This window comes from Danio aesculapii, chromosome 18 (assembly GCF_903798145.1).
Source record: "Danio aesculapii chromosome 18, fDanAes4.1, whole genome shotgun sequence".
Taxonomy (NCBI): Eukaryota; Metazoa; Chordata; class Actinopteri; order Cypriniformes; family Danionidae; genus Danio; species Danio aesculapii.
Window position 1 is genome coordinate 26,659,329 of NC_079452.1, and position 25,151 is coordinate 26,684,479.

At 35.2% G+C, this 25,151-nt stretch overlaps 1 protein-coding gene across 1 annotated transcript in view; it reads right to left on the reverse strand.

The window, feature by feature from the left end:
• The window catches only part of LOC130245344 (granule associated Rac and RHOG effector protein 1-like), a 78,040-nt gene that overhangs the window by 17,020 nt on the left and 35,869 nt on the right, over positions 1-25,151 (reverse strand). Inside the window, 8 exon segments of the mRNA XM_056478012.1 lie at positions 187-345; positions 2,459-2,620; positions 7,061-7,099; positions 7,101-7,157; positions 12,966-13,006; positions 13,009-13,045; positions 13,047-13,105; positions 13,362-13,614. Of these exon segments, the coding sequence (XP_056333987.1) occupies positions 187-345; positions 2,459-2,620; positions 7,061-7,099; positions 7,101-7,157; positions 12,966-13,006; positions 13,009-13,045; positions 13,047-13,105; positions 13,362-13,614 (807 nt within the window).

A 25,151-nucleotide genomic window follows, 5' to 3' on the forward strand; every position in this document is an offset into this window, starting at 1 on the left:
TTTGGGGTGTTTTGGAGCACTCAGCCAAATAAATCAATAATAAAAAAAATACGACATTAAATTTGATATAAAAGATATTTAAATTTGAGTGGTTGGTGATTTTGACCATTTATTTGAAAACATTTGTTGTTGAGTTCCCTCATGTGAATGTACTGTTGTTCCGGCAGTCAAACATGTGAAACTCACCAATCCGGCCTGTCCGAACAGCAGCTGAACGGCTGTTTTACAGGCTCCTCTCCAGCTGGAGGGACACACCTGATTCAGCACCTCAGTGATGGGCAGATCCTCTCGCACCGACACACCGTTCTGATCCACAGCATCCTTAATCAGCTGCACCACAGCATGCTGGGAAGAGAATAAATTACTTTAACGTCTGATGTAAAATATAATGCGCACAGATGGAACACTTAATTCATTTGTTTGTTATCTGCTTGTAAATACTGATTAAAAACTCTATAGAAGATAAAGAATTGTTGTAATGTAAAAATAATAATGTGAATGAATTTGTTTTAATTTATTCTTGTGAAATGAAAAAAGCTGAATTTTCAGCATGATTACTCCAGTCTTCAGTGCCACATGCTTTAAAATCAGTATTAGATGATTTGATGATCAACAATACTTCAAATTATGATCCATATTGAATATTTTAAACATACTTTGATGAACTGGATAAATGAATACATGAATTAATGAACAAATAAATGAATAAATGAATGAATGAATAATTAAATGAATGAATAAATGAATGAATAAACGAATGCATGAATAAAGGAATAAACAAATAAATGATTAAATGAAAAAATGAATGAATAAATAAATGAATGACTGAATAATAAATAGATAAATTAATAAATAAATAAACAAATAAATTATTAATTGAATGAATGAAAAAACGAATGAATAAATGAATGAATGAATGAATAAATAAATGAATAAAGGAATAAACAAATAAATGATTAAATGAAAAGATGAATGAATAAATAAATGACAATAAATAAATGAATGACTGAATAATAAATAGATAAATAAATAAATAAATACACAAATAAATTATTAAATGAATGAATGAAAAAACGAATGAATAAATGAATGAATGAACGAATGCATAAAGGAATAGACAAATAAAGTATTAAATGAATGAATAAATAAACAAATAAAGGAATAAACAAATAAATGATTAAATGAAAAAAATGAATGAATAAATAAATGACAATAAATAAATGAATGACTGAATAATAAATAGATAAATGAATAAATAAATAAACAAATAAATTATTAAATGAATGAATGAAAAGGAATAAACAAATAAAGTATTAAATGAATGAATAAATAAATGAATGACTGAATAATAAATAGATAAATGAATAAATAAATAAACAAATAAATTATTAAATGAATGAATGAAAAAACTAATGAATAAATGAATGAATGAATGAATGAATAAAGGAATAAACAAATAAAGTATTAAATGAATGACTGAATAAAAATGACTGAATAATAAATAGATAAATGAATAAATAAATAAACAAATAAATTAATAAATAAATGAATGAAAAAAATGAATGAATAAATGAATGAATGAATGAATAAAGGAATAGACAAATAAATGATTAAATGAATGAATGAATAAAGGAATAAACAAATAAATGATTAAATGAACAAATAAATGTCTGAATAATAAATAGATGAATGAATAAATGAAAACAAATAAATTATTAAATGAATGAAAAACATGGTTAAATAAATTAAATGAATGAACGAGCAAATAAATTAATAAATGAACAATGAATGAATAATGAACAAATGAATAAACAAATGAATTGTTAAATACATGAATAAACGAATGAATGAAAAAAAATGACTGAATAAATTAATAACTTAATGAATGAATAAATGAAATAAATAAATGAATGAATAAAAACAAATAAATGAAATTAAAAATAAATTAATGAATAAGTGAATAAATTACAGAAATGAATGAATAAATAATTGATTAAATTAAATGAATGAATGAATAAATAAATGACTTATTGAATGACTTAATGAATGACTGTATAAATAAATAAAATACACATAAATATATATCCGTAGTAAATGTTGTCAAGACTCTCCAGGATTGTTTTCAAAATAACAACTAAAAGTCATATTAAATTTAATATGTGTTGTTATTTTGTGTTTTATTAAAGTGATGTCAAACATATTCAGACATCCCCACGGCCAGCAGAAGTTGGTTCATCAGCTGTCAATCTGAAGGTAGGATGATTTTATTTATGAAACAGAATGTTTACCATTACCAATATACAGTCATTAACCAAAAATAAAAACAGTACAAAGCATTCAGTGATATTGACATCTATATATTGTGAGTTTAGGGGTTTAAGTGGGATTGTAGGTTTAGGCGGCTACTTTTGTTGTGAAAACCTGGCAACCCTGAGCTTATCTCCAGCCACTATAGTACCGTTTTAAGCTTGAGGTTGTCTGATGCACTTTCATTAAAGGAAACTCCTCTGAGGAGATGAGAGCCGATCTGCACTGGGATTGTGGGTAATTCACACTGGATGGGCTGAGATGTGGTGTGAAAGCGTCCGGCCTGCTGGGCTTCAGCGTCACTACAGCAGCCCTGCACAAACACACAACAAACCACATGATCAACACAAACAAAAGACCACTGCATGAAGAAACACAACGGCAGGGTCATGTTCAGAAGTAACAGTCTGCTCAATCAGAATGAACCCTTGTGTGCTGTCCGGGATGTTTTCATCCACTCTGGACTGATTTTGGTGTCCAGAGTGACGATTCTTATGGTGACGATTCTTATTTTGACATATATTTTAGGAAAATGCTTTGACAATATTCAAAAACTCAACAATACATTGACAAAACTCAAACTCGACTCATATTGACTACTGTTTCAATCTGTTGGGGGCTGTTTTTGCCCTATTGACTTCCATTACAAGGACATTTTTTGAGTGCAATTCCCTGACAGCATATAATCATGCATTCTTGACTGTTGCTTATTTTACCTGTTGGAAAGAGGTACTATTTGTCCTTTTTACTGCTGATCATCAGTTACCCACAATTTATGTTGGTAAAAATTATAGTTACTTGAAAATATATCTGTATCTGCCTGTAACTAATGCTAAAAGCTAAACAACACTACAAAAACCCCAAAAGGTAAAAACAAAGCGAAGTTGCTGTAGTCATGGTCATGCAGAAGACCCCCAATTTTACTTTATTTTTTATATTTCACAAAATAAAAGCAAAAAATAGATGCAACATCTTTAAAAATATAACACTGAATGCATTTAGCCAAAGTGCATCATTATTTCCTCGTTTCCAACTTGTTTGGGGTTTTTTTTTCTTCTTTGAATGCAAAAGAAGATATTTTGAAAATGTTGGAAACCTGTAACCATTGACTTCCATAGTATTTGCTTTTCCTACAATGGAAGTCAATGGTTACAGGTTTGCAGGTTTCAAAGAAACTCATAAATGCTTAAACCCACATGAGGATGTTGTCCTTGGTGAGTACATTTTCAATTTTAGGTGAACGATCCCTTTGAAATGATATAGGATGTTTTCACATGACGTGCGAAATTCAGATGGAGAGCAGGAAGTGATTCTTCTACATAGAAATCACTATCAGAACTAAAGAAATAAAGACGAATTGAAATCAAAATGTTCTGTTTTATGTTGTTAATAATTGTTTTAAATCGGCCAAAATAAGAAATACCGAACAGCTTTTATAGACTTCCTAAAGTTTTGCTCATAAAGGAGGAAAAGTCCAAGAAACTGGTTGAAAAACGAAGAAAAGGCATGTAATAAATATTTATTCAATACATATATGAATAAATACATATAAATAATAAATAATATATGTAATAAATATTTATTCAATACATTCATGTGTACAAACTTGTTTTGAAGGCGATAATTTGTTCGACAGCACTAATAAAGATTATATACAGGTCTAGCTATGTGTATACATATGTTAATGTGTTATATAAAAATCAGATACAAACACCACCACACTTATACAAAATCCAGGAGAATATAAATAACATACCCTGCTATGTAATCGCTGCAATGAAATCTCCATCTCGTTTTGCAATATTCCATGTCTTTACTGGAGTTACGGCAGAATAAACAACCATAACGCTAAAATCTGTATGCGCAGCAGCGGTGAGTTTTTGATTGCAAGTTTATCAACAGAACAAAAAATTATTATTGTGGAGCACTTCTTTCCCCCCTTACAAAAATAAATTAATAATAGACTATTGCTTTCACAAAAAAAAAAAAATAAATAAATAAATACATAAATAAATAAATAAAATAATAAATAAAGATAAATAAATAAGATAAATAAATAAATAAATAAATAAAAATAAATAAATAGATAAAAACAAATAAATAAAAATAAAAAATAAAATAAATAAATAAATAAAACATAATAAAAATAAATAATAGATAGATAAAAATAAATAAATAAATAAATAAATAGATAGATAAATAGATAAAAAAATAAAAAATAAATAAAAATAAATAAAATAAATAAATAAAAAAAATAAATAAATACATAAACTAAATAAATAAATAAAAATAAATAAATAAATAAATAAAGATAATAAATAAATAAATGAAGATAAAGATGATAAAGAAAATATATATAGAAAATAAATAAATAAATAAATAAAACATAAATAATAAAAAATAAATAATAGATAAAAAAATAAATAAAATAAAAATAAAATAAATAAATAAATAAAACATAAATAAAAATAAATAAATAGATAGATAAAAATAAATAAAAATAGATAGATAAATAGATAAAAAAATAAAAAATAAAATAAAATAAATAAATAAATAAATAAAAAATAAATAAATAAAACATAATAAATAAATAAAAATAAATAAATAAAGATAAATAAATAAAGATAAATAAATAAATAAATAAATAAATAAATAAAATAAATAAATAAAATAAATCAATAGATAAAAACAATAAATAAAATAAAAATAAAATAAATAAATAACAACATAAATAAAAATAAATAAATAGATAGATAAAATAACTAAATAAATAAATAGATAGATAAATGATATTAAAAAAAAGAAAAATAAAATAAATAAATAAATAAATAATAAAAAATAAATAAATAAATAAAACATAAATAAAAATAAATAAATAAAAATAAATAAATAAAAATAAATAAATAAATAGTAATTTGTAATAAACATGTTTTTGAAAAAACTTGTTAATGAATGCTATACAATACTGTAGCACAGAAACTGATAAACGTAATAAATACTGTAACGTCTTGTGATGGTGTATGATATAGCGTAGAAAACTGAGGCCCTATTGAATAATATTATTACTACAGTAGTGGTGTACCACAGCAATAATTTATTACCTACCACAATTAGATAAGTATTATATAATTACATTTATTATGCTTCCAACACGTAGTACTTACTATGGATTTTTTCATGTAATAGCTTATACAGTATTGACCTCCTCTATGACAGACAAATACTACTAAAATAAAACTCGGCCCTCTTCATGATATAAGGATCATGCCCAACTATGTGGTTATTTCCTATTATATCTCCTTTGAAATATGCTATAAATCGCAAAAATATGGACTATGTTTCCTATTGTTTTCCTCCCAGTGCAGGTAAACCTCACTCCTCTGACCTCTAAAGGTGCTTTAACGACAGACGCTAGAGGTCATGGTCTTTAGCCTCCTTGTTAGAGCAAATGAACTCCCATGCGAAAGGTCGCCAGTTCGATCACAGCTTGAGAGCGGCTTTGGTGGTGTAGGACCAGCGGGGTTACATTTACAGTGTCTGCTATTCACCTTAGTGTCCGCGTACGAGTGGGCGCAGCCATTTGAATTGTTTTGGCTCGAGACTGTCCAGTCTCATTCATTTCCATTCATTTTTAGACGTTAAAAACAGCTTGTTTTGCTGCTTGGTGTTGCAAACTGATATTTTCTTATTATATTATTCTACTTTGTCTGTATTGTCATGCAAACACTTGTTTGTAGAGTAAGTAGTGTGACCGTTTCATCTGTTTATTATTCCTAGTCATTTCTCCCATAGGCAGCTGAATCGAAAGTTCTAAAACAATCGCAAAAACGTGCGCACACTTCCGCATTGAAGAATAAGGTCAATAGTGTTAGTGTTGTTTTCATGTGTTTACATTGATGAATATGGCCACGGTGTAAATGCACAGTACAGTTGCGATCTTATTGCCACATTATATCATTATGATAACATAATATATGCCTTCAGTGATTTCTTGAAGGGAAATACAAAAAAATAAAGCAACTGGAATAACTACAGCAGTCGTGATCATCTGCTCTCATATTAAACAAGAGATCGTGATGATGTGTGCAGGTGCTGTAGTGCTGTCCCAATTCTTAGGGGTAAATTTTGAAGCCCTTCCCCTTCAAATTCGGTTTTAAGAGCCAAGGGAAAGGGGAATAAAAATAGAATTGGGATTGGGCCTTACTGTAGATTATTATTGACATTACAGATGTTGATCTACCTTTACCACTGAACACACTTTGTAACATTTATCAAGTTTAAGAGTCCCTTAAACACTTATGTTTGTTTTATTATGAAGAGATCAGATATTTTGTATACTATTTTTGCTTTTGACTATTAAAACTACTTGCCTCAGTAATCGGTGATTAAAATGAAGTGGTTAAGTAAAAAATCCTAATGTCCTAAATGTATTGCTAAAAATATTTAATAATTATCGATATCGAATGATATGAAACATTATATTGTGATTTTATTTTGCAATATCACCCAGCCCTACCTTTATACACATTTTTTTAAACTATAGAAAGTGTTGTGTACTTGTTGAAACAATCAGGCCTGTTATTTAGGTGTTTGCACGTCTGCAATGGTCTCATCTGTCCATGTTAAGTGTGCTCCAGTTTGCAGCACTCAATGACTGTGTGTTGTGTTGTGTGTGTGTGTCTGCTGAACACTGATGAACATCCAGAAAAGCTCTAATCTGCAGTAAGCTGTAATTCCACACACAGCAAACTACCTGCAAAGCTGCTTCCACTGATTTGGGATTAAGGTGAAAATCCGGCCTTCAGAGCATATTCACTGTGACCCAACGAGTCCAACGCCACTTTATACGCCTGCAACACACACAAACATACCATTCCACACAGACACGTTCACAAACGAACGTCCAATGATGCCATCACACCACAGACACAAACAAGCACACACACACACCCACACACACACACACACCACACACAAACAAACAACAAAACATAGGCATATGCACACAACACAATCAACATACAACAAAATAAACACACAAACATGGCCACGCAATCACAAATCACACATACGAAAAACACAATTGATTTACATCATGTTTCATACACGACGGTAACTCAAGTGCTTTAAATAACAAGAATAAAATAAATAAATGTTTCATAATATTAATACTTCAAGCAGCAAGAGCTCATCTGAATAGTGTGTGTGTGTGTGTGTGTGAGAATGTCAGAGACAATGTCACCGAGAGTCTGTGAGTGAGTGAGTGAGTGAGTGAGTGAGTGAGTGAGTGAGTGAGTGAGAATGTGTGATCGAGCTAGAGTGATTGTGTGATCGAGTGAGTGAGTGAGTGAGTGAGAGAGATTGTGTGATCCAGTGAGTGAGTGAGAGAGATTGTGTAATCGAGTGAGTGAGTGAGTGAGTGAGTGAGTGAGTGAGAGAGATTGTGTGAGCGAGTGAGTGAGTGAGAGAGATTGTGTGATCGAGTGAGTGAGTGAGTGAGAGAGATTGTGTGATCGAGTGAGTGAGTGAGTGAGTGAGTGAGAGATTGTGTGAATGAGTGAGTGAGAGAGATTGTGTGAATGAGTGAGTGAGTGAGTGAGTGAGAGTGTGTGATCGAGTGAGTGAGTGAGTGAGAGAGATTGTGTGATCGAGTGAGTAGTGAGTGAGTGAGAGTGGAGAGATTGTGTGAGCGAGTGAGTGAGTGAGTGAGTGAGTGAGAGAGATTGTGTGATCGAGTGAGTGAGTGAGTGAGTGATCGAGTGAGTGAGTGAGAGAGATTGTGTGATCGAGTGAGTGAGTGAGAGAGATTGGTGATCGATGAGTGAAGTGAGTGAGTGAGGGTGAGTGAGTGAGAGAAATTGTGTGATCGAGGAGTGAGTGAGTGAGTGGGAGATTGTGTGAATGAGTGAGTGAGTGAGAGAGATTGTGTGAATGAGTGAGTGAGTGAGTGAGTGAGAGAGAGAGATTGTGTGATCCGGTGAGTGAGTGAGAGAGATTGTGTGAATGAGTGAGTGAGTGAGAGAGATTGTGTGAATGAGTGAGTGAGTGAGTGAGAGAGAGAGAGATTGTGTGATCCAGTGAGTGAGTGAGAGAGATTGTGTGTGAGAAGGATGTGAGTGAGTGAGTGAGTGAGGAGATTGTGTGATCGAAGGAGTGAGTGAGTGAGAGAGATTGTGTGATCGAAGGAGTGAGTGAGTGAGAGAGATGTGTGATCGAAGGAGTGAGTGAGTGAGTGAGAGATTGTGTGAATGAGTGAGTGAGTGAGTGAGTGAGTGAGAGAGATTGTGTGAATGAGTGAGTGAGTGAGTGAGTGAGTGAGAGAGATTGTGTGATCGAGTGAGTGAGTGAGAGAGATTGTGTGATCGAGTGAGTGAGTGAGAGAGATTGTGTGATCGAGTGAGTGAGTGAGTGAGTGAGAGAGATTGTGTGATCGAGTGAGTGAGTGAGAGAGAGATTGTGTGATCGAGTGAGTGAGTGAGAGAGATTGTGTGATCGAGTGAGTGAGTGAGTGAGTGAGAGAGATTGTGTGATCGAGTGAGTAAGTGAGTGAGAGAGATTGTGTGATCGAGTGGAGTGAGTGAGTGAGTGAGAGATTGTGTGAATGAGTGAGTGAGAGATTGTGTGATCGAGTGAGTGAGTGAGAGTGAGTGAGAGAGAGAGATTGTGTGAGGAGTGAGTGAGTGAGTGAGTGAGTGAGATTGTGTGATCGAGTGAGTGAGTGAGTGAGAGAGATTGTGGATATAGTGAGTGAGTGAGAGAGATTGTGTGATCGAGTGAGTGAGTGAGAGATTGTGTGATCGAAGTGAGTGAGTGAGAGAGATTGTGTGATAAGTGAGTGAGTGAGTGAGTGAGTGAGTGAGAGAGATTGTGTGATCGGTGAGTGAGTGAGAGAGATTGTGTGATCGAGTGAGTGAGTGAGAGAGATTGTGTGATCGAGTGAGTAAGTGAGTGAGAGAGATTGTGTGACGAGTGAGTGGTGAGTGAGTGAGTGAGAGATTGTGTGAATGAGGAGTGAGAGATTGTGTGATCGAGTGAGTGAGTGAGTGAGTGAGAGAGATTGTGTGATCGAGTGAGTGAGTGAGTGAGTGAGTGAGTGAGTGAGTGAGTGAGATTGTGTGATCGAGTGAGTGAGTGAGAGAGATTGTGTGATCGAGTGAGTGAGTGAGAGATTGTGTGATCGAGCGAGTGAGTGAGAGATTGTGTGATCGAGTGAGTGAGTGAGTGAGAGAGAGATTGTGTGATATAGTGAGTGAGTGAGTGAGTGAGTGAGTGAGTGAGTGGTGAGTGAGTGAGTGGTGAGTGAGTGGAGAGAGATTGTGTGATCGAGTGAGTGAGAGAGATTGTGTGATCGAGTGAGTTAGTGAGAGATTGTGTGTGATCGAGGAGTGAGTGAGAGAGATTGTGTGATCGAGTGAGTTAGTGAGAGATTGTGTGATCGAGTGAGTTAGTGAGAGAGATTGTGTGATCGAGTGAGTTAGTGAGAGATTGTGTGAGAGTGAGTGAGTGAGAGAGATTGTGTGATCGAGTGAGGTGAGTGAGTGAGTGAGAGAGATTGTGTGATCGAGTGAGTGAGTGAGTGAGTGAGAGAGAGTGTGTGAGTGAGTGAGTGAGTGAGTGAGAGAGAGAGATTGTGTGAGAGAGTGAGTGAGTGAGAGAGATTGGGGTGATCGAGTGAGTGAGTGAGTGAGTGAGAGAGATTGTGTGATCGAGTGAGTGAGGAGTGAGTGAGAGAGATTGTGTGATCGAGTGAGTGAGTGAGTGAGAGAGATTGTGTGATCGAGTGAGTGAGTGAGTGAGAGAGATTGTGTGATCGAGTGAGTGAGTGAGTGAGAGAGATTGTGTGATCGAGTGAGTGAGTGAGTGAGTGAGTGAGAGAGATTGTGTGAGTGAGTGAGTGAGTGAGAGAGATTGTGTGATCGAGTGAGTGAGTGAGTGAGTGAGAGAGATTGTGTGATCGAGTGAGTGAGTGAGTGAGGAGTGAGTGAGAGAGATTGTGTGATCGAGTGAGTGAGTGAGTGAGTGAGTGAGTGATTGAGTGAGAGAGTGAGTGAGTGAGAGAATGTGTGTGATCGAAGGAGTGAGTGAGTGAGTGAGAGATTGTGTGAGTGAGTGAGTGAGTGAGTGAGAGAGATTGTGTGAATGAGTGAGTGAGTGAGTGAGTGAGAGAGAGAGATTGTGTGATCCGGTGAGTGAGTGAGAGATGTGTGTGTGAATGAGTGAGTGAGTGAGAGAGATTGTGTGAATGAGTGAGTGAGTGAGTGAGAGAGAGAGATTGTGTGATCCAGTGAGTGAGTGAGAGAGAGTGTGTGATCGAAGGAGTGAGTGAGTGAGTGAGAGAGAGATTGTGTGATCGAAGGAGTGAGTGAGTGAGAGAGATTGTGTGATCGAAGGAGTGAGTGAGTGAGAGAGATTGTGTGATCGAAGGAGTGAGTGAGTGAGTGAGAGATTGTGTGAATGAGTGAGTGAGTGAGTGAGTGAGAGAGATTGTGTGATCGAGTGAGTGAGTGAGTGAGAGAGAGAGATTGTGTGATCCAGTGAGTGAGTGAGAGAGATTGTGTGATCGAAGGAGTGAGTGAGTGAGTGAGAGAGATTGTGTGATCGAAGAGGAGTGAGTGAGTGAGAGAGATTGTGTGATCGAATGAGTGAGTGAGTGAGAGAGATTGTGTGATCGAAGGAGTGAGTGAGTGAGTGAGAGATTGTGTGAGTGAGTGAGTGAGTGAGTGAGTGAGTGAGAGAGATTGTGTGAGTGAGTGAGTGAGTGAGTGAGTGAGTGAGTGAGAGAGATTGTGTGATCCAGTGAGTGAGTGAGAGAGATTGTGTGATCGAGTGAGTGAGTGAGGAGAGATTGTGTGATCCAGTGAGTGAGTGAGTGAGAGAGATTGTGTGATCGAGTGAGTGAGGAGTGAGTGTGAGTGAGAGAGATTGTGTGATCCAAGGAGTGAGTGAGAGAGATTGTGTGATCGAGTGGAGTGAGTGAGTGAGTGAGTGAGAGAGATTGTGTGATCGAGTGAGTGAGTGAGAGAGATGTGTGATCGAGTGAGTGAGTAAGAGAGATTGTGTGATCGAGTGAGTGAGTGAGTGAGTGAGAGAGATTGTGTGATCGAGTGAGTGAGTGAGAGAGATTGTGTGATCGAGTGAGTGAGTGAGTGAGAGAGATTGTGGATCGAGTGAGTGAGTGAGAGAGATTGTGTGATCGAGTGAGTGAGTGAGAGAGATTGTGTGATCGATGAGTGAGTGAGTGAGTGAGAGAGATTGTGTGATCGAGTGAGTGAGTGAGAGAGATTGTGTGATCGAGTGAGTGAGTGAGTGAGAGAGATTGTGTGATCGAGTGAGTGAGTGAGAGAGATTGTGTGATCGAGAGAGTGAGTGAGTGAGAGAGATTGTGTGATTGAGTGAGTGAGTGAGTGAGTGAGTGAGATTGTGTGATCGAGTGAGGAGTGAGTGAGTGAGAGAGATTGTGTGACGAGTGAGTGAGTGGTGAGTGAGTGAGTGAGTGAGTGAGATTGTGTGATCCAGTGAGTGAGTGAGTGAGAGAGATTGTGCGATCGAGTGAGAGTGAGTGAGTGAGTGATCGAGTGAGGATGAGTGAGTGATCGAGTGAGTGTGAGTGTGTGATCGAGTGAGTGTGAGTGTGTGATCGAGAGTGAGGAGTGTGAGTGTGTGATCGAGTGAGTGTGAGTGTGTGATCGAGTGAGTGGAGTGTGTGATCGAGTGAGTGTGAGTGTGTGATCGAGTGAGTGTGATTGTGAGATCGGTGAGTGTGAGATCGAGGTGAGTGTGAGTGTTTGAGCGTGCCTGATCGAGAGTGCCTGATCGAGCGTGCCTGATCGAGCGTGCCTGATCGAGCGTGCCTGATCGAGCGTGCGTGATCGAGCGTGCGTGCGTGATCGAGCGTGCGTGCGTGATCGAGCGTGCGTGCGTGATCGAGCGTGCGTGCGTGATCGAGCGTGCGTGCGTGATCGAGCGTGCGTGCGTGATCGAGAGCGTGCGTGCGTGATCGAGCGTGCGTGCGTGATCGAGCGTGCGTGCGTGATCGAGCGTGCGGCGATGATGATGAGCGTGCGTGATCGAGCGTGCGTGATCGAGCGTGCGTGATCGAGCGTGCGTGCGTGATCGAGCGTGCGTGCGTGATCGAGCGTGCGTGATCGAGCGTGCGTGTGATCGAGCGTGCGTGATCGAGCGTGCGTGATCGAGCGTGCGTGATCGAGCGTGCGTGATCGAGAGTGCGTGATTATAGCGTGGGGATTGAGTAAGTAATCGAGTTCATGATCAAGGGGTGTGATCGAGTGAGTGTGAGATCGAGTGAGTGTGAGTGATCGAATGAGTGTGTGATCGAGTAAGTGTGTGATCGGTGTGGACTGATCAAGTGTGTGAGTGAGTGATCCAGTGAGTGATCCAGTGAGTGGACTCATCGCGTGTGGGATTAAGTGAGTGATCGAGTTCATGATCAAGGGTGTGTGATCGAGTGAGTGTGAGGATCGAGTGAGTGATCGGGTGAGTAATCGAGTGTGTGTGTGACGAGTAAGTGTGTGATCAAGTGGGGAGTGAGTGATCGAGTGAGTAATCAAGTGAGTGAGTGAGAGTGAGCGATCAAGTGAGTGAAGTGAGCGATGAAGTGAGTGAGTGTGTGTGTTGTGTGTGTGTGTGTGTGTATTGACCTGAAGAGCATTGTCGATCTTGGCGTTGAGCTCTTTGAGTGGTGTTCAGGTATGGAGGTGTTCTGAGAGCAGAAGAGCTGCCTGTACCTGAATACCAGACAGACAACCATCTCTACCTCTCTCCTGAGACACGCCGTCCACTGAAAAACACACGTTTAACATCCATAGACTGATGCATTCTGACACACTGACGTTCACATTTTTACATTGATAACGTTAGTCTTGTTTGAATCTGCCACTATGTGCACACAGGCACCTGTAGCTCCGCCCTCTTCTGAAAAGAGCACAATCTCATTTGAATTTAAAGTGACAGCACCAAAAACGGGCCTAAAAGGGTCAGTTTAGAGAGTTATACAACATTATCTGTGTGGAATTTTTAGCTGATTCTTCATATACACACTGTAGAGACAAAAAGGGGCATGATAGGTGTCTTGTGCTGCTCTGCTACCTCAGCGGCTCCTCTCCATGATCTGATGGCCTCCTCCAGCTCGCTCAGGTGGTTCTGCATGTGGGCATTCCCACGTCTCTCCTGAACCTGTGCCAGCGCCTCTGCCAGGCAGGACTGAGCCACTGGCTGCACCTTCTGCAGCGCCTGTGACAGGAACTGGAAATGAACCTGCATCACCGTCAGGAAGCAGCGACCGAGCACCTAAACGAGACAAACACACACTTTCCTCATCACACTATCAGCAGTGATTCAACCACTCTACACCAAAAACACTTCCTGATCACATTAATCATTAATAAATCATTCATCAAAGCATGTTACTCTGCAGAATAAACCCTCTCTGCTTTCAATAATTTTATCATTATTAAATAAATACATTTTAAGAGTTCACACTTAGCTGATGATTGATTATAAAGTGTGTATGGCATGCTGTCCCAGGAGAGAGCCCTGAGCTCATAAGATCCTCAAGCACTGGGCTCCCTCCTGTTTGCAGGGCGAGAGGGGAGTTTGAGCTCAGGCAGATCTGGAGAACTCCCCTGCTTATTTATGGCTAATGACTAATTAGGGATTGCTATGGAGATATTTACTGCTGATTAAGATCTCATCTATGGTGCCAGTTTGGTTTGGTCAGTTCACCTATCGCATGTCTTTGGACTCCACACAGAAACGTCGACTGGCCTAACCACTGAACTGCTGTGCTGCCCAAGGAAAAGGGAGGAGGAGTAGGGGTGGAACATGGATTCTTTAAGGTGACGATAACTGAGGTAAGAAACTCTGGCTATTTATAGTGAGTTAGGAATGGTCTGATTGGTGAATCATGTGTTAGCTAATGCGGGACGAGCTGTGGTCAATCATAAGCACGTGATCCTCTCGAAATTAGTTTATAAATAAACTTGACAAAGATATGGAAAATAGAAAGATCCAGCTTCTGTGATTTTAAATGCAGGAATTATGATGATGATAACAATAATAATAACAACAACAACATATATCATATGTAATAATGTATAATAATCAAGATGCGTATAAACAATACAATAAATACATGCATAAAAGTATGTAATGTTAATAATAATAATAATATAATAATAATAAAATATTATTTATTATTATTATTATTAATAAAGGTTTATTTATATAGCACCTTTCCCAGACATTATTAATTATTATTAATATTATGCATGTTATACATGACTTTTCACTTAAGTCATTAATTCTTAGTTATTCAAATAAATATTTACAGAAAAATATGTTTTTTATTAAAAAAAACAATATATACAATCTAAATATTATTCACACTTACAAAATATTACAATAAAATTATATTCACAATTGAAAATTTTATTTTATTATTACTACAATAATAAACTAAATATTACTCAATCAATACATAAATTTAAAATGTTGCCTATATATATATATATATATATATATATATATATATATTACACTATAAATATTTACTATTGAAGTTATTTTAAACATATTTAAATCATTATTTATTATTAATCTTATAATCATTATCATAGTTTAAATAATGAAGTAATTAATACAGTTAAAAAATAAAATTAAAATATAACAATGTTTACTATTACTAAAAATATTACATTTTTGAATATTATTATAATTTTAATAATACTAATTATTATTATTACTACTACAACAACAATAATAAACTTACCATTACTCAATTAATAGAAAAATAAAAATATTATCTATTATACTAAAAATATTTACTATTAATGTTAATTAAAACTATTTTAAAACGTTATTATTATAATTAAATTAAATTATAACTAAATTATTATTATTATTATTATTATTTTATTATAACAAAGATAATAACCTAAATATTACTCACAATTAATACAAAACATTAAAATATAATAATTACTATTGTAAATAGTAATACTTATGTTAAGTATTTCAAATGTTTATTTCAGTCATTATAGTTTATAAAATAAAAACTAATAAATACAATTCAAATAAAGTTTAAAATAACAATATTTACCATTGATGTTCTTTAAAAAAATAATAATAATAATTAATTATTATTATAACAATAATAAACTAAATATTACTCACAATTATCACAAATATTCTACTTTTTATAATTAAAATATTATTAAAATATTTACTTATGGTTATTTAAAAGTATTTCAAATGTTTTTATGTTATTATTATCATCATCATCATCATAGTTATAAAAATAAGACTAATTAATATTCACAATTAAAATATAAAAATAATATAATAAATTAATAAAATCCATAATGTTTACTATTGATGTTCTTTTAAAAAGATTTAAATTATTATTATTACCATCATCATTATTATTATAAAATAATAATCGTATTATTGCTTAGAATTAATTTTAAAAAAATCTAAATTTAAATTTAGTATATTTACTACTGATGTTCTTTCAAAAAAAAAAAAAAACATTAAAATACTGCACTGAAAAAAAAAAGTATGCCTTCAGTTGCAGGCATAGTTTATCTGAGAACAGATAGAGAGCTTTTCCATCGCTTCAAAGCTTTGCTTGAATCCGTCTTCTTACCTCACATAGCAGACATCAAACACATGAATCAGCTATAAACAGTCATGTACATCTGCTGCTGATGTTTTATTAATACACAAAAACCATCAAGCAAATGAGGCCAGAAACCCACAGAGGTCATCATCAGTGGTGTGTTCAGAACATTCCCAGACGCTGCAGATTACAGCAGCAACACCGCGTACCGTTTCTAAATAGGGAGTTTCTGACTCACGCTCACTCATCGACATGAAATAAAATCAACTAAAGATGGCAGATCTCTTCTGCTTCGAGCACTCACACAACCTGCACAGCCTTTCAATCAACAGAATTATTCCCCATTTAATCCCACTGATCACAATGGGGATCGTAATGATGTAATTTGCTCTAGTATGAATCAAAACGCTCATTTCTACAGTTAAATAATTATTATACTACATGATGTATCATTTTTAACAGTGTTAGTATTATTCTTATGCTAATATTAATGATATTACATTAATAATGTCAAATAAATTAGTTAAAAATGAATATAAAATGTATGACTGCTGAAATGTGATGATACACATTATCCCACAATTTTATAAATAAATAAAATATAGAAATAAATAAAACATAAATATAAACATTCATAAATACTAAATATTTGTAATTAATACTAAATACAAAAAATAAATTAATAAAGCAAATAAATATAAATATAAAAAAAACAAATAATATGAATAAAATAAATAATACAAATAAATAAACAATACATAAATAATAAAATACAAATAAATAAAATATAATAAATAAATGAATAAAATATAAGTAAATAAAAACAATGAATAAAAATACAAAAAATAAATTAATAAAATGCAAATAAATATAAAATACAAAAAAAAAATTAACAAAAAATAAATGAAAAAAAAAATATAAAAAAAAAATAAAAAAAAAAAAAAAAAAATAAAAAAAAAAAAAAAAAAATAAAAAAAAAAAAAAAAAATAAAAAACAAAAAAAAAAAAAAAAAATAAAAAAAAAAAAAAAAAAAAAAAAAATAAAAAACAAATAAACAAACATAATAAATAATAATAATAATAAATACATAAATAAAAACAATGAAATACAAATAATATAAAAATACTAATAAATGAAAAAAAAATAAAATTATGAATAAACATAAAAATAAATAAAAAACTAACATGATAAAAATAACTAATAAATATAATAAATAAAAAATACAAATGATAATAAAATACAATAAATAAAATGTAAATAAACTAAAAATGAAAAAATTAATAAACATAAATAAAACAAAAAAAATAATAATAATGAAATTTCTAAAATAAATAACAAAACAAATAAAAATAAAACAGAATACAACATAAATGAAAAATACAAATATATAAAATAAATAAATAATAAAATAAATAAACAAATAAACAAACAAACAAACAAACACCATTTACATTTTTTATGTCTGGAAATATATTTTAGAAACATAAATCTTCAACATTTTTGTATAACCAGTCACACTCCAGGATTTAATGTTCTGTTTCTAAGTATTTCTATAAAGGATTAATAAGAGCTTTAATTCAATGTTCAGTATGGATTCTGCTCTGTATGCTGCATATATAGAGAGTCTCTGTCCCCCACCCGCAGCAGAAAGGTTTCTTTTCAAGGTATCTGCTGAATATATCCACAGGCCGGGTTGTAAAGACAGAAATATGCCATCTTGTGCAACAGGAGACATGCAGGAAAAACAAGGAGGCGCCAGTTTCAGTCTTTCAGAAACACCTGAGAGCAAACAGTGTCTATATCAACCTGCCGAAGACTGATCTGGAGACAGTGCTAACAGGCTCATTAATCAACAGACTCATTAATTAATCTGTCAAGGTACTACTGACACTTCATTCAACGCTCCACATCTCAGGGCTCTATATATTGCAGTACATACATGAACACATCACATTAATATGAACACTTCTATCTAATACTTGTTGGAATTTAGTCAATTATCATTTATTAGTATTAATTATTAAGTAAATCATTTAATACATTTTGGATACATTTTTTTATTATGTTTAGATCATTTAAAAGGCATTTGTTTCACTTAAATTATTACCTTTATTAATATAAATATGAATATAAAAATATAATAACTATAAATTATATAATTATTAAATTAATTATCTATTTATAATAGTAATTATTTAACAAATTATTAAGCCACATATAATAAAAATCATTTGTAATGATCAATTAAAATTTGTATATTCATTCATTTATTCATTCATTCATTTTGTTTTTGGCTTAGTCCCTTTATTAATCCGGGGTCGCCACAGCGGAATGAACCGCCAACTTATCCAGCATATGTTTTACACAGCGGATGCCCTTCCAGCTGCAACCCATCTTGGGAAACATCCATACACACTCATACACTACGGACAATTTAGCCTACCCAATTCACCAGTCTTTGGACTGTGGGGGAAACCGGAGCACACGAACACGGGGAGAACATGCAAACTCCACACAGAAACGCTAACTGACCCAGCCGAGGCTCGAACCAGCGACCTTCTTGCTGTGAGGTGACAGCACTACCTACTGCGCCACTGCGTCACCTTTTTATATTTCTATTATTAATATAAAGTATAATATTTATTAGGATTACTTTCCTAGTTACTACTACTTCTACTAATAGTAATATAATAATAATAATAATAATAACAATAATGTACAGTATTACTGTTTAAAATATATTTGAATAGCATTATATCTAATAATTGATTTTTGTAAATAGAATAATTATTAGTTTAATATTAAAATATAATTAAAGGTGCAGTATGCAAGTCTGACACCCAGTGGTTGAACTAGGTATTGCACTTCTGGATCAAAACAAACGCAAGCGCAGGTTGCCAGATTGAGGACAGGAGCGAGTGATTTAAAACATGTCCTAAATAAAAGCCACAGCACACGATTGAAGGAATATTCTCCATATTAAAGGGAGTTTTTGTCCTAACCAACACCTCAAAGTGATATATTAGAAACGGCTTCTATTTCTCACAGGTGAACAACAGAAAACAATAATAATTGGCTAAACTGGCATTAGGCGGTTAAATGACCAAACAAAGACAGACGTTCTGACACGTAACGCACATTTTCAAAGCAGAATATCTGACTTCAGCATTAGGGCTGTGCAATTAATCAAATTCAGTTTCAATTTCGGCTTCTAACGATTACAAAAAACCTTAATCGAGATAAAACAATTATTGCATCATATACCGCCCCCTTTCCAGTTGTACACATTTGACAATCACTAAAAGCATGTCCTGTAATGTAACGTTTGCAGCACGGGATGCGAATCGTTCATTGATGTACATTCGAATCATTCATGTCTTTAAAAGCGTGAATGGGTCTGCATGCTGTTGTGTGTGTGTGTGTGTGCACTCAGCCTCAGAGACGAGCAGAGCACACACATCTAAAGTCATCTCAATGCGAGCGCTTTAATGGTCAAATAGGTGTCTAAAACTCATTTGTGTAATAGAAACGAGTTGAGAATCAAAAGACATGTGAAAGAGAAACCATAAATCAGAACCGTACTGCTCTTAAAGTGACAGCGCACGATATTCCTGCTGTCGACTGTTTTTATCATTAATCAAACAACTAAAGGAGAAAATCCCTCACTGCTCTTGACTGAAGGACTTTTGTAGCTGTAATTAAAGTTTTTTTCTTACAGTGAAGATGCTTAAAATCAGTTTGTTTCATATTTTAATTCTATTGTATTTATTTCCCTTTCCTTATTTACAGAGGAAAATAACTATATGTAAACAGCTGAAGTCAGAATTATTAGCCCTCCTGAATTATTAGTGACCCTTTAACCCCAATTTCTGTTTAACGGAAAGAAGATTTTTTTCAACACATTTCTAAACATAATAGATTTAATAACTCATTTCTAATAACTGATTTATTTTATCTTTGCTATTATGACAGCACATAATATTTGACTAGATATTTTCAAAATTCAAGCATTCAGAATAAAGTGCGATTAAAAGGCTTAATTAGTGTAATTAGACAAGTCATTGTATAACAGTAGCTTCTTCAGCAGACAATCAAAATATATATGCTTAAGGGGGCTAATAATATCGACCTTAAAATAGGTTTCAAAATATTTAAACCTGCTTTTATTCTAGCCAAAATAAACAAATAAGCCTTTCTCCAGAAGAAAAATTATTAGGAAATACTGTGGAAAATTCCTTGCTTTGTTAAACATCATTTGGGAAATATTTCTTAAATCCAAATAAATTTACAGGAGGGCGAATAATTTTGACTTCGACTGATAATTGTCTTGAATAATCATGATTACAATTATGACCAAGTAATCGTGATTATGATTTTTCCCATAATCGAGCAGCCTTACATGTTTCTGAAATATCTGCAAACATATTATGGTATTTTTATGCTTTAGAAGAGTCAAACACTTACATACAGCACAAAAATAACAATGTCAACAGCAACTGTATTGACTAAGAGTGTTAGTGCATCATTAACGGTCATTTCAATCCATCACTAAATAAAATATTAAGCTCAAGTCTGGATAAAATTAAGCTGATTAAACTAAACTTGCAGCTTCTGAAAAGGACCTGAACAGCAGCACAACACACACACACACACACACACACACACACACACACACACACACCACACACACAATCATCATCATCATCAGCAGCAGCCGGAAACACAGAATCCTCCATGTAAAACTCTCTGCGGTTAACTGTCCGTATGCAAACAAATCACTTCACAGCGTTTAGAAATCTGATCTAGGGTCAGTGCTCTTCTCCAGGCCAACAGAAAGCCTGCAGCTGATTGGCTCAGAGATGCAGTGGGTGTATTTCTGGAGACAATCGTGGTGTCAGGTATAACACACCCCCGAGACGGGAATACCCGGCTGTCACCCTGCCAGACCAGTGTACACAGCAGAACACACCAACACACTTACACACAGGGAAATGTACATACAATTATATAGACACATGCACACAAAGAGAAACAAACACACATTCATAAAAACATCCGCACACACAACGATATAGACAAGTACATGCAAGCACACACAGAGAGAGAAACAAACACACAGACAAACACACTCAAAGACATGCATGCACGTGCGTACGCACACACACGCAAGCACACACACACACACGTGCACACAAGTTAACACACGCGCACACACACATGCACATCTATAAATGTGCACATATTCATAAACACACACAGACACATGCACACTAAAAAATGCACATACACATGCACACTCAACACACACGCTGATAAAAACAAACAAATGCACATACATGAACGAACACGCATACACAGATACAGACAGACTAACAAACGCGCACACACAACAAATGCAAACGTGTATACACATGAACGAACACAAACAGATACAGACACTCTAACAAACGCACACACACATATACACACACACACACACACAAACAAACGCAAATGTGTTGTGTATACACATGGACGAACACACAGATACAGACACACACAAAAATGCACACACATACACACATTAATAAATGTGCACACATGCACAAACACTCAAGAACACACATGCAGACAAAACAAACACACACGTGCATACACATGAACAAACACACACAGATACAGACACACACTAACAAACGCACACACACACACACAAACAAAAACATTGGAGTGCACTGCACACACACACACTCCAGTGCACACACTCTCTCTCTCTCTCTCTCTCTCTCTCTCTCTCACACACACACACACACACTCTTGTGCAAACTAAAACACTCATTAGCAAATACAAGATAGTAAAGAGACGCCTGCAGAGCCTGTCTTGTGTTTATGGTGTGTGTGTGTGTGTTTAAGGTTTGTGTGTGTGTGTGTGTGCCGTTATCTCCTCTTGTTTCATTCACAAGTTCAGTAGGAAACAGAAGCTACAGTACCTTCCCATTTGCATATACTCACCGGCCACTTTATTAGGTATAACTGCTCGTTAACACAAATTTCTAATCAGCCAATCACATGGCAGCAACTCAATGCATTTAGGCATGTAGACATGGTCAAGACGATCTGCTGCAGTTCAAAGCGAGCATCAGAATGGGGAAGAAAGGGGATTTAAGTGACTTTGAGCTTTGTGGCATGGTTGTTGATGTCAAACGGTCTGGTCTGAGTGTTTCAGAAACTGCTGATCTTTTGGGATTTTCACGCACAACCATCTCTAGGGTTTACAGAGAATGGTCCGACAAAGAGGAAATATCCAGTGAGCGGTAGTTCTGTGGGCGCAAATGCCTTGTTATCAGCAGGATAGCGTCATGTCAAAGCGTGAATCATCTCAGAGTGGTTTCTTAAACATGACAATGAGTTCACTGTACTCAAATGGCCTCCACAGTCACCAGATCTCAATCCAATAGAGCACCTTTAGGATGTGGTGCAATGGAAGATTGGCATCATGGATGTGCAGCCGACAAATCTGCAGCGACTACGTGATGCTATCATGTCAATATGGAGCAAAATCTCTGAGGAATATTTCCAGTACCTTGTTGAGTCTATGACATGAAAGATTAAAGCAGTTCTGAAGGCAAAAGGGGGTCCAACCTGGTGCTAGTAAGGTGTACCTAATAAAGTGGCCGGTGTATGTTTTTGTATTTGCTTTTTTTGGGGCTGTCATTATTCAGGTTGCTGTCATTGTTGTAGTAGTGGTAGTAGTGATTGTAGTAGTAGTTGTGGTTGTTGAAGTAGTAGTTGTAGTAGTATCAGTAATAGTAGATGTCATTGGTGTAGTAGTATCAGAATTAGTAGATGTTGTATTAGTAGATGCCGTTGGTGTAGTATTATCAGAAGTAGCAGATGTTGTCGATGTAGATGTTGTAGTAGTGGTAAATGTTGTTGTAGTAGTATCAGTTGTAGTAGACGTTGTAGTAGTAGTCATTGTAGTAGTATCAGTTGTAGTAGACGTTGTAGTAGTAGTCATTGTAGTAGTATCAGTTGTAGTAGTCGTTGTAGTATATTGTAGTAGTAGTCATTGTAGTAGTAGTCATTGTAGTAGTAGTCATTGTAGTAGTAGTCATTGTAGTAGTAGTCATTGTAGTAGTATCAGTTGTAGTAGTCGTTGTAGTAGTAGTCATTGTAGTAGTAGTCATTGTAGTAGTAGTCATTGTAGTAGTATCAGTTGTAGTAGTAGTCATTGTAGTAGTAGTCATTGTAGTAGTATCAGTTGTAGTAGTAGTCATTGTAGTAGATGTGGTAGTAGTAGTAGTGGCAATAGTAGCAGTTGTAACATTAGTATTTTTCTGTAGTAGTATTAGTTGGCGTAGTACTTGTAATTATTATTAATATTATTATTGTTGTTGTCAGTCGTTATTATTGTTGTCCTTTCTTTTCATTATTAATATCATTACATTACTCTCATTGTTGTCACTCCTTTCCACTCATTGATTTTTATCTCTATTTTATATACATCTATGCTATTGGTTTCATTTTTGGTACTTATACATGTTGTTTATGTATTTATATATATATATATATATATATATATCACATTTTTTTTTCCCCGTATGCATGTACTCAGACTATCCACCTAATTTCCTTAACATGCACGCGCGCACACACACACATTGTGTTTCATGTTTTTGTTGTTGTTTGTTTCTCTTTGTATGTGATCCCATTTTGTGTACTACTTGCAAGTTCTAATTTTAAAAAAATAATTAATAATAAACTAAATTCGGCGCCAATAGCCTAGTGGTTAGGTGTGCCGACATAAAGCACCATGGTGCTCACGGCAACCCGAGTTTGATCCCCAGCAAAGTCCTTTGCCGACCCTTCCCCTCACTATGCTTCCAATACTTTCCTGTCTGTAACCTTCAGTGTCCTATCCAAATTAAACGTGAAAAGGCCCTTAAATAAGAAAAGAAATGAAACTAAGACAGTTTAATTTAATTAGTTATTCATAATATGTAATGTAATCGTGAGCTTGGCAAGTAGTTTTGGAGAATTTGATGTTTCCTCATTCAAACAGAATGCCCTAGCACAGTGTTTCCCAACCCTGTTCCTGAAGGCACACCAACAGCACACATTTTCAACCTCTCCCTAATCAAACACACCTGAATCAACTCAGCAGGACATTAGAAAAGACCCCAAAACCTGACACGAGTGGGTCAGATAAGGGAGACATACAAAATATGTACTGTTGGTGTGCCTCCAGGAACAGGGTGGGGGAAACACTGCCCTAGCATACTGGCCGAGAGGCGTTTCAAAGATGGTCGCTGAGTGAAATTACTTGCCATAAAGAGTATGCAAGCCAGGTAGTGTGTCTGGATTCATAGTATTGGAGAAACAGTAGGTGAGAAGTACCCAGATAACCGATTACTTCCTGCGAGATTCTGAAGTGTGCATCCAACAGACGCTACGATATCCCATGATGCAATGCAAGAGAATTGATGAATGGGAGTGAAGCGACGCAACTGACGGAGTGTGTTTTCTCAATAACAGTTAAAAACAGAGTCAAAGTTTTCCAGAGCGGTGGTTCTGAACGAGCTGTAAAAATATCCGAGTGAGCTTCCAGGACATTTTCTTCTTCTTCTGCAAACATTATTAAAGACTTTCAATATTTGAAAACATTCCACAGTCAAACACATTCAGGAGGAAAGTTGGGTAGATTGAAATGTCTGGTGTTTTGTGTTCTGGAGAGACGTGTATGTGTGTGTGTGTGTGTGTGTGTGTGTGTAAAGCTGCAGGTCTGGCGCGGGTCCCTGCCACAGCGCCTGGTTTAAAGGCCTGCAGTGTGAAGTCTTCCTGCTCGGAGCATGACCACATCCACCAGGGCACAAACCCTCGCTCATAAAGCCCTCATTTCAGCTGAACAGCACAGCTCAACTCACACAGACAACCACACTGGATACAAACTGTGCTCTCTTGGAGAGAAAGAGGAGAGCATCTGGTTTCCCAAAATAACTAACAGAGGAATTCCTCTGTAAAAGATGTGGAGGCCTCTCCTCTCCTCTCTCTCTCTCTGACTAAAAACACTGTCTGGAGTAGGACTGCACAGCATATTTATAACTATCATAGTATCTGCAATATCTATATCGCAGAGGAGTGCAATCAATTAAATACATTTTATGTGCCAGGGATGTGTGCGCTGTATGCATAGATTGTAGGGGTGTAATGGATCACGGTTGATGCGTT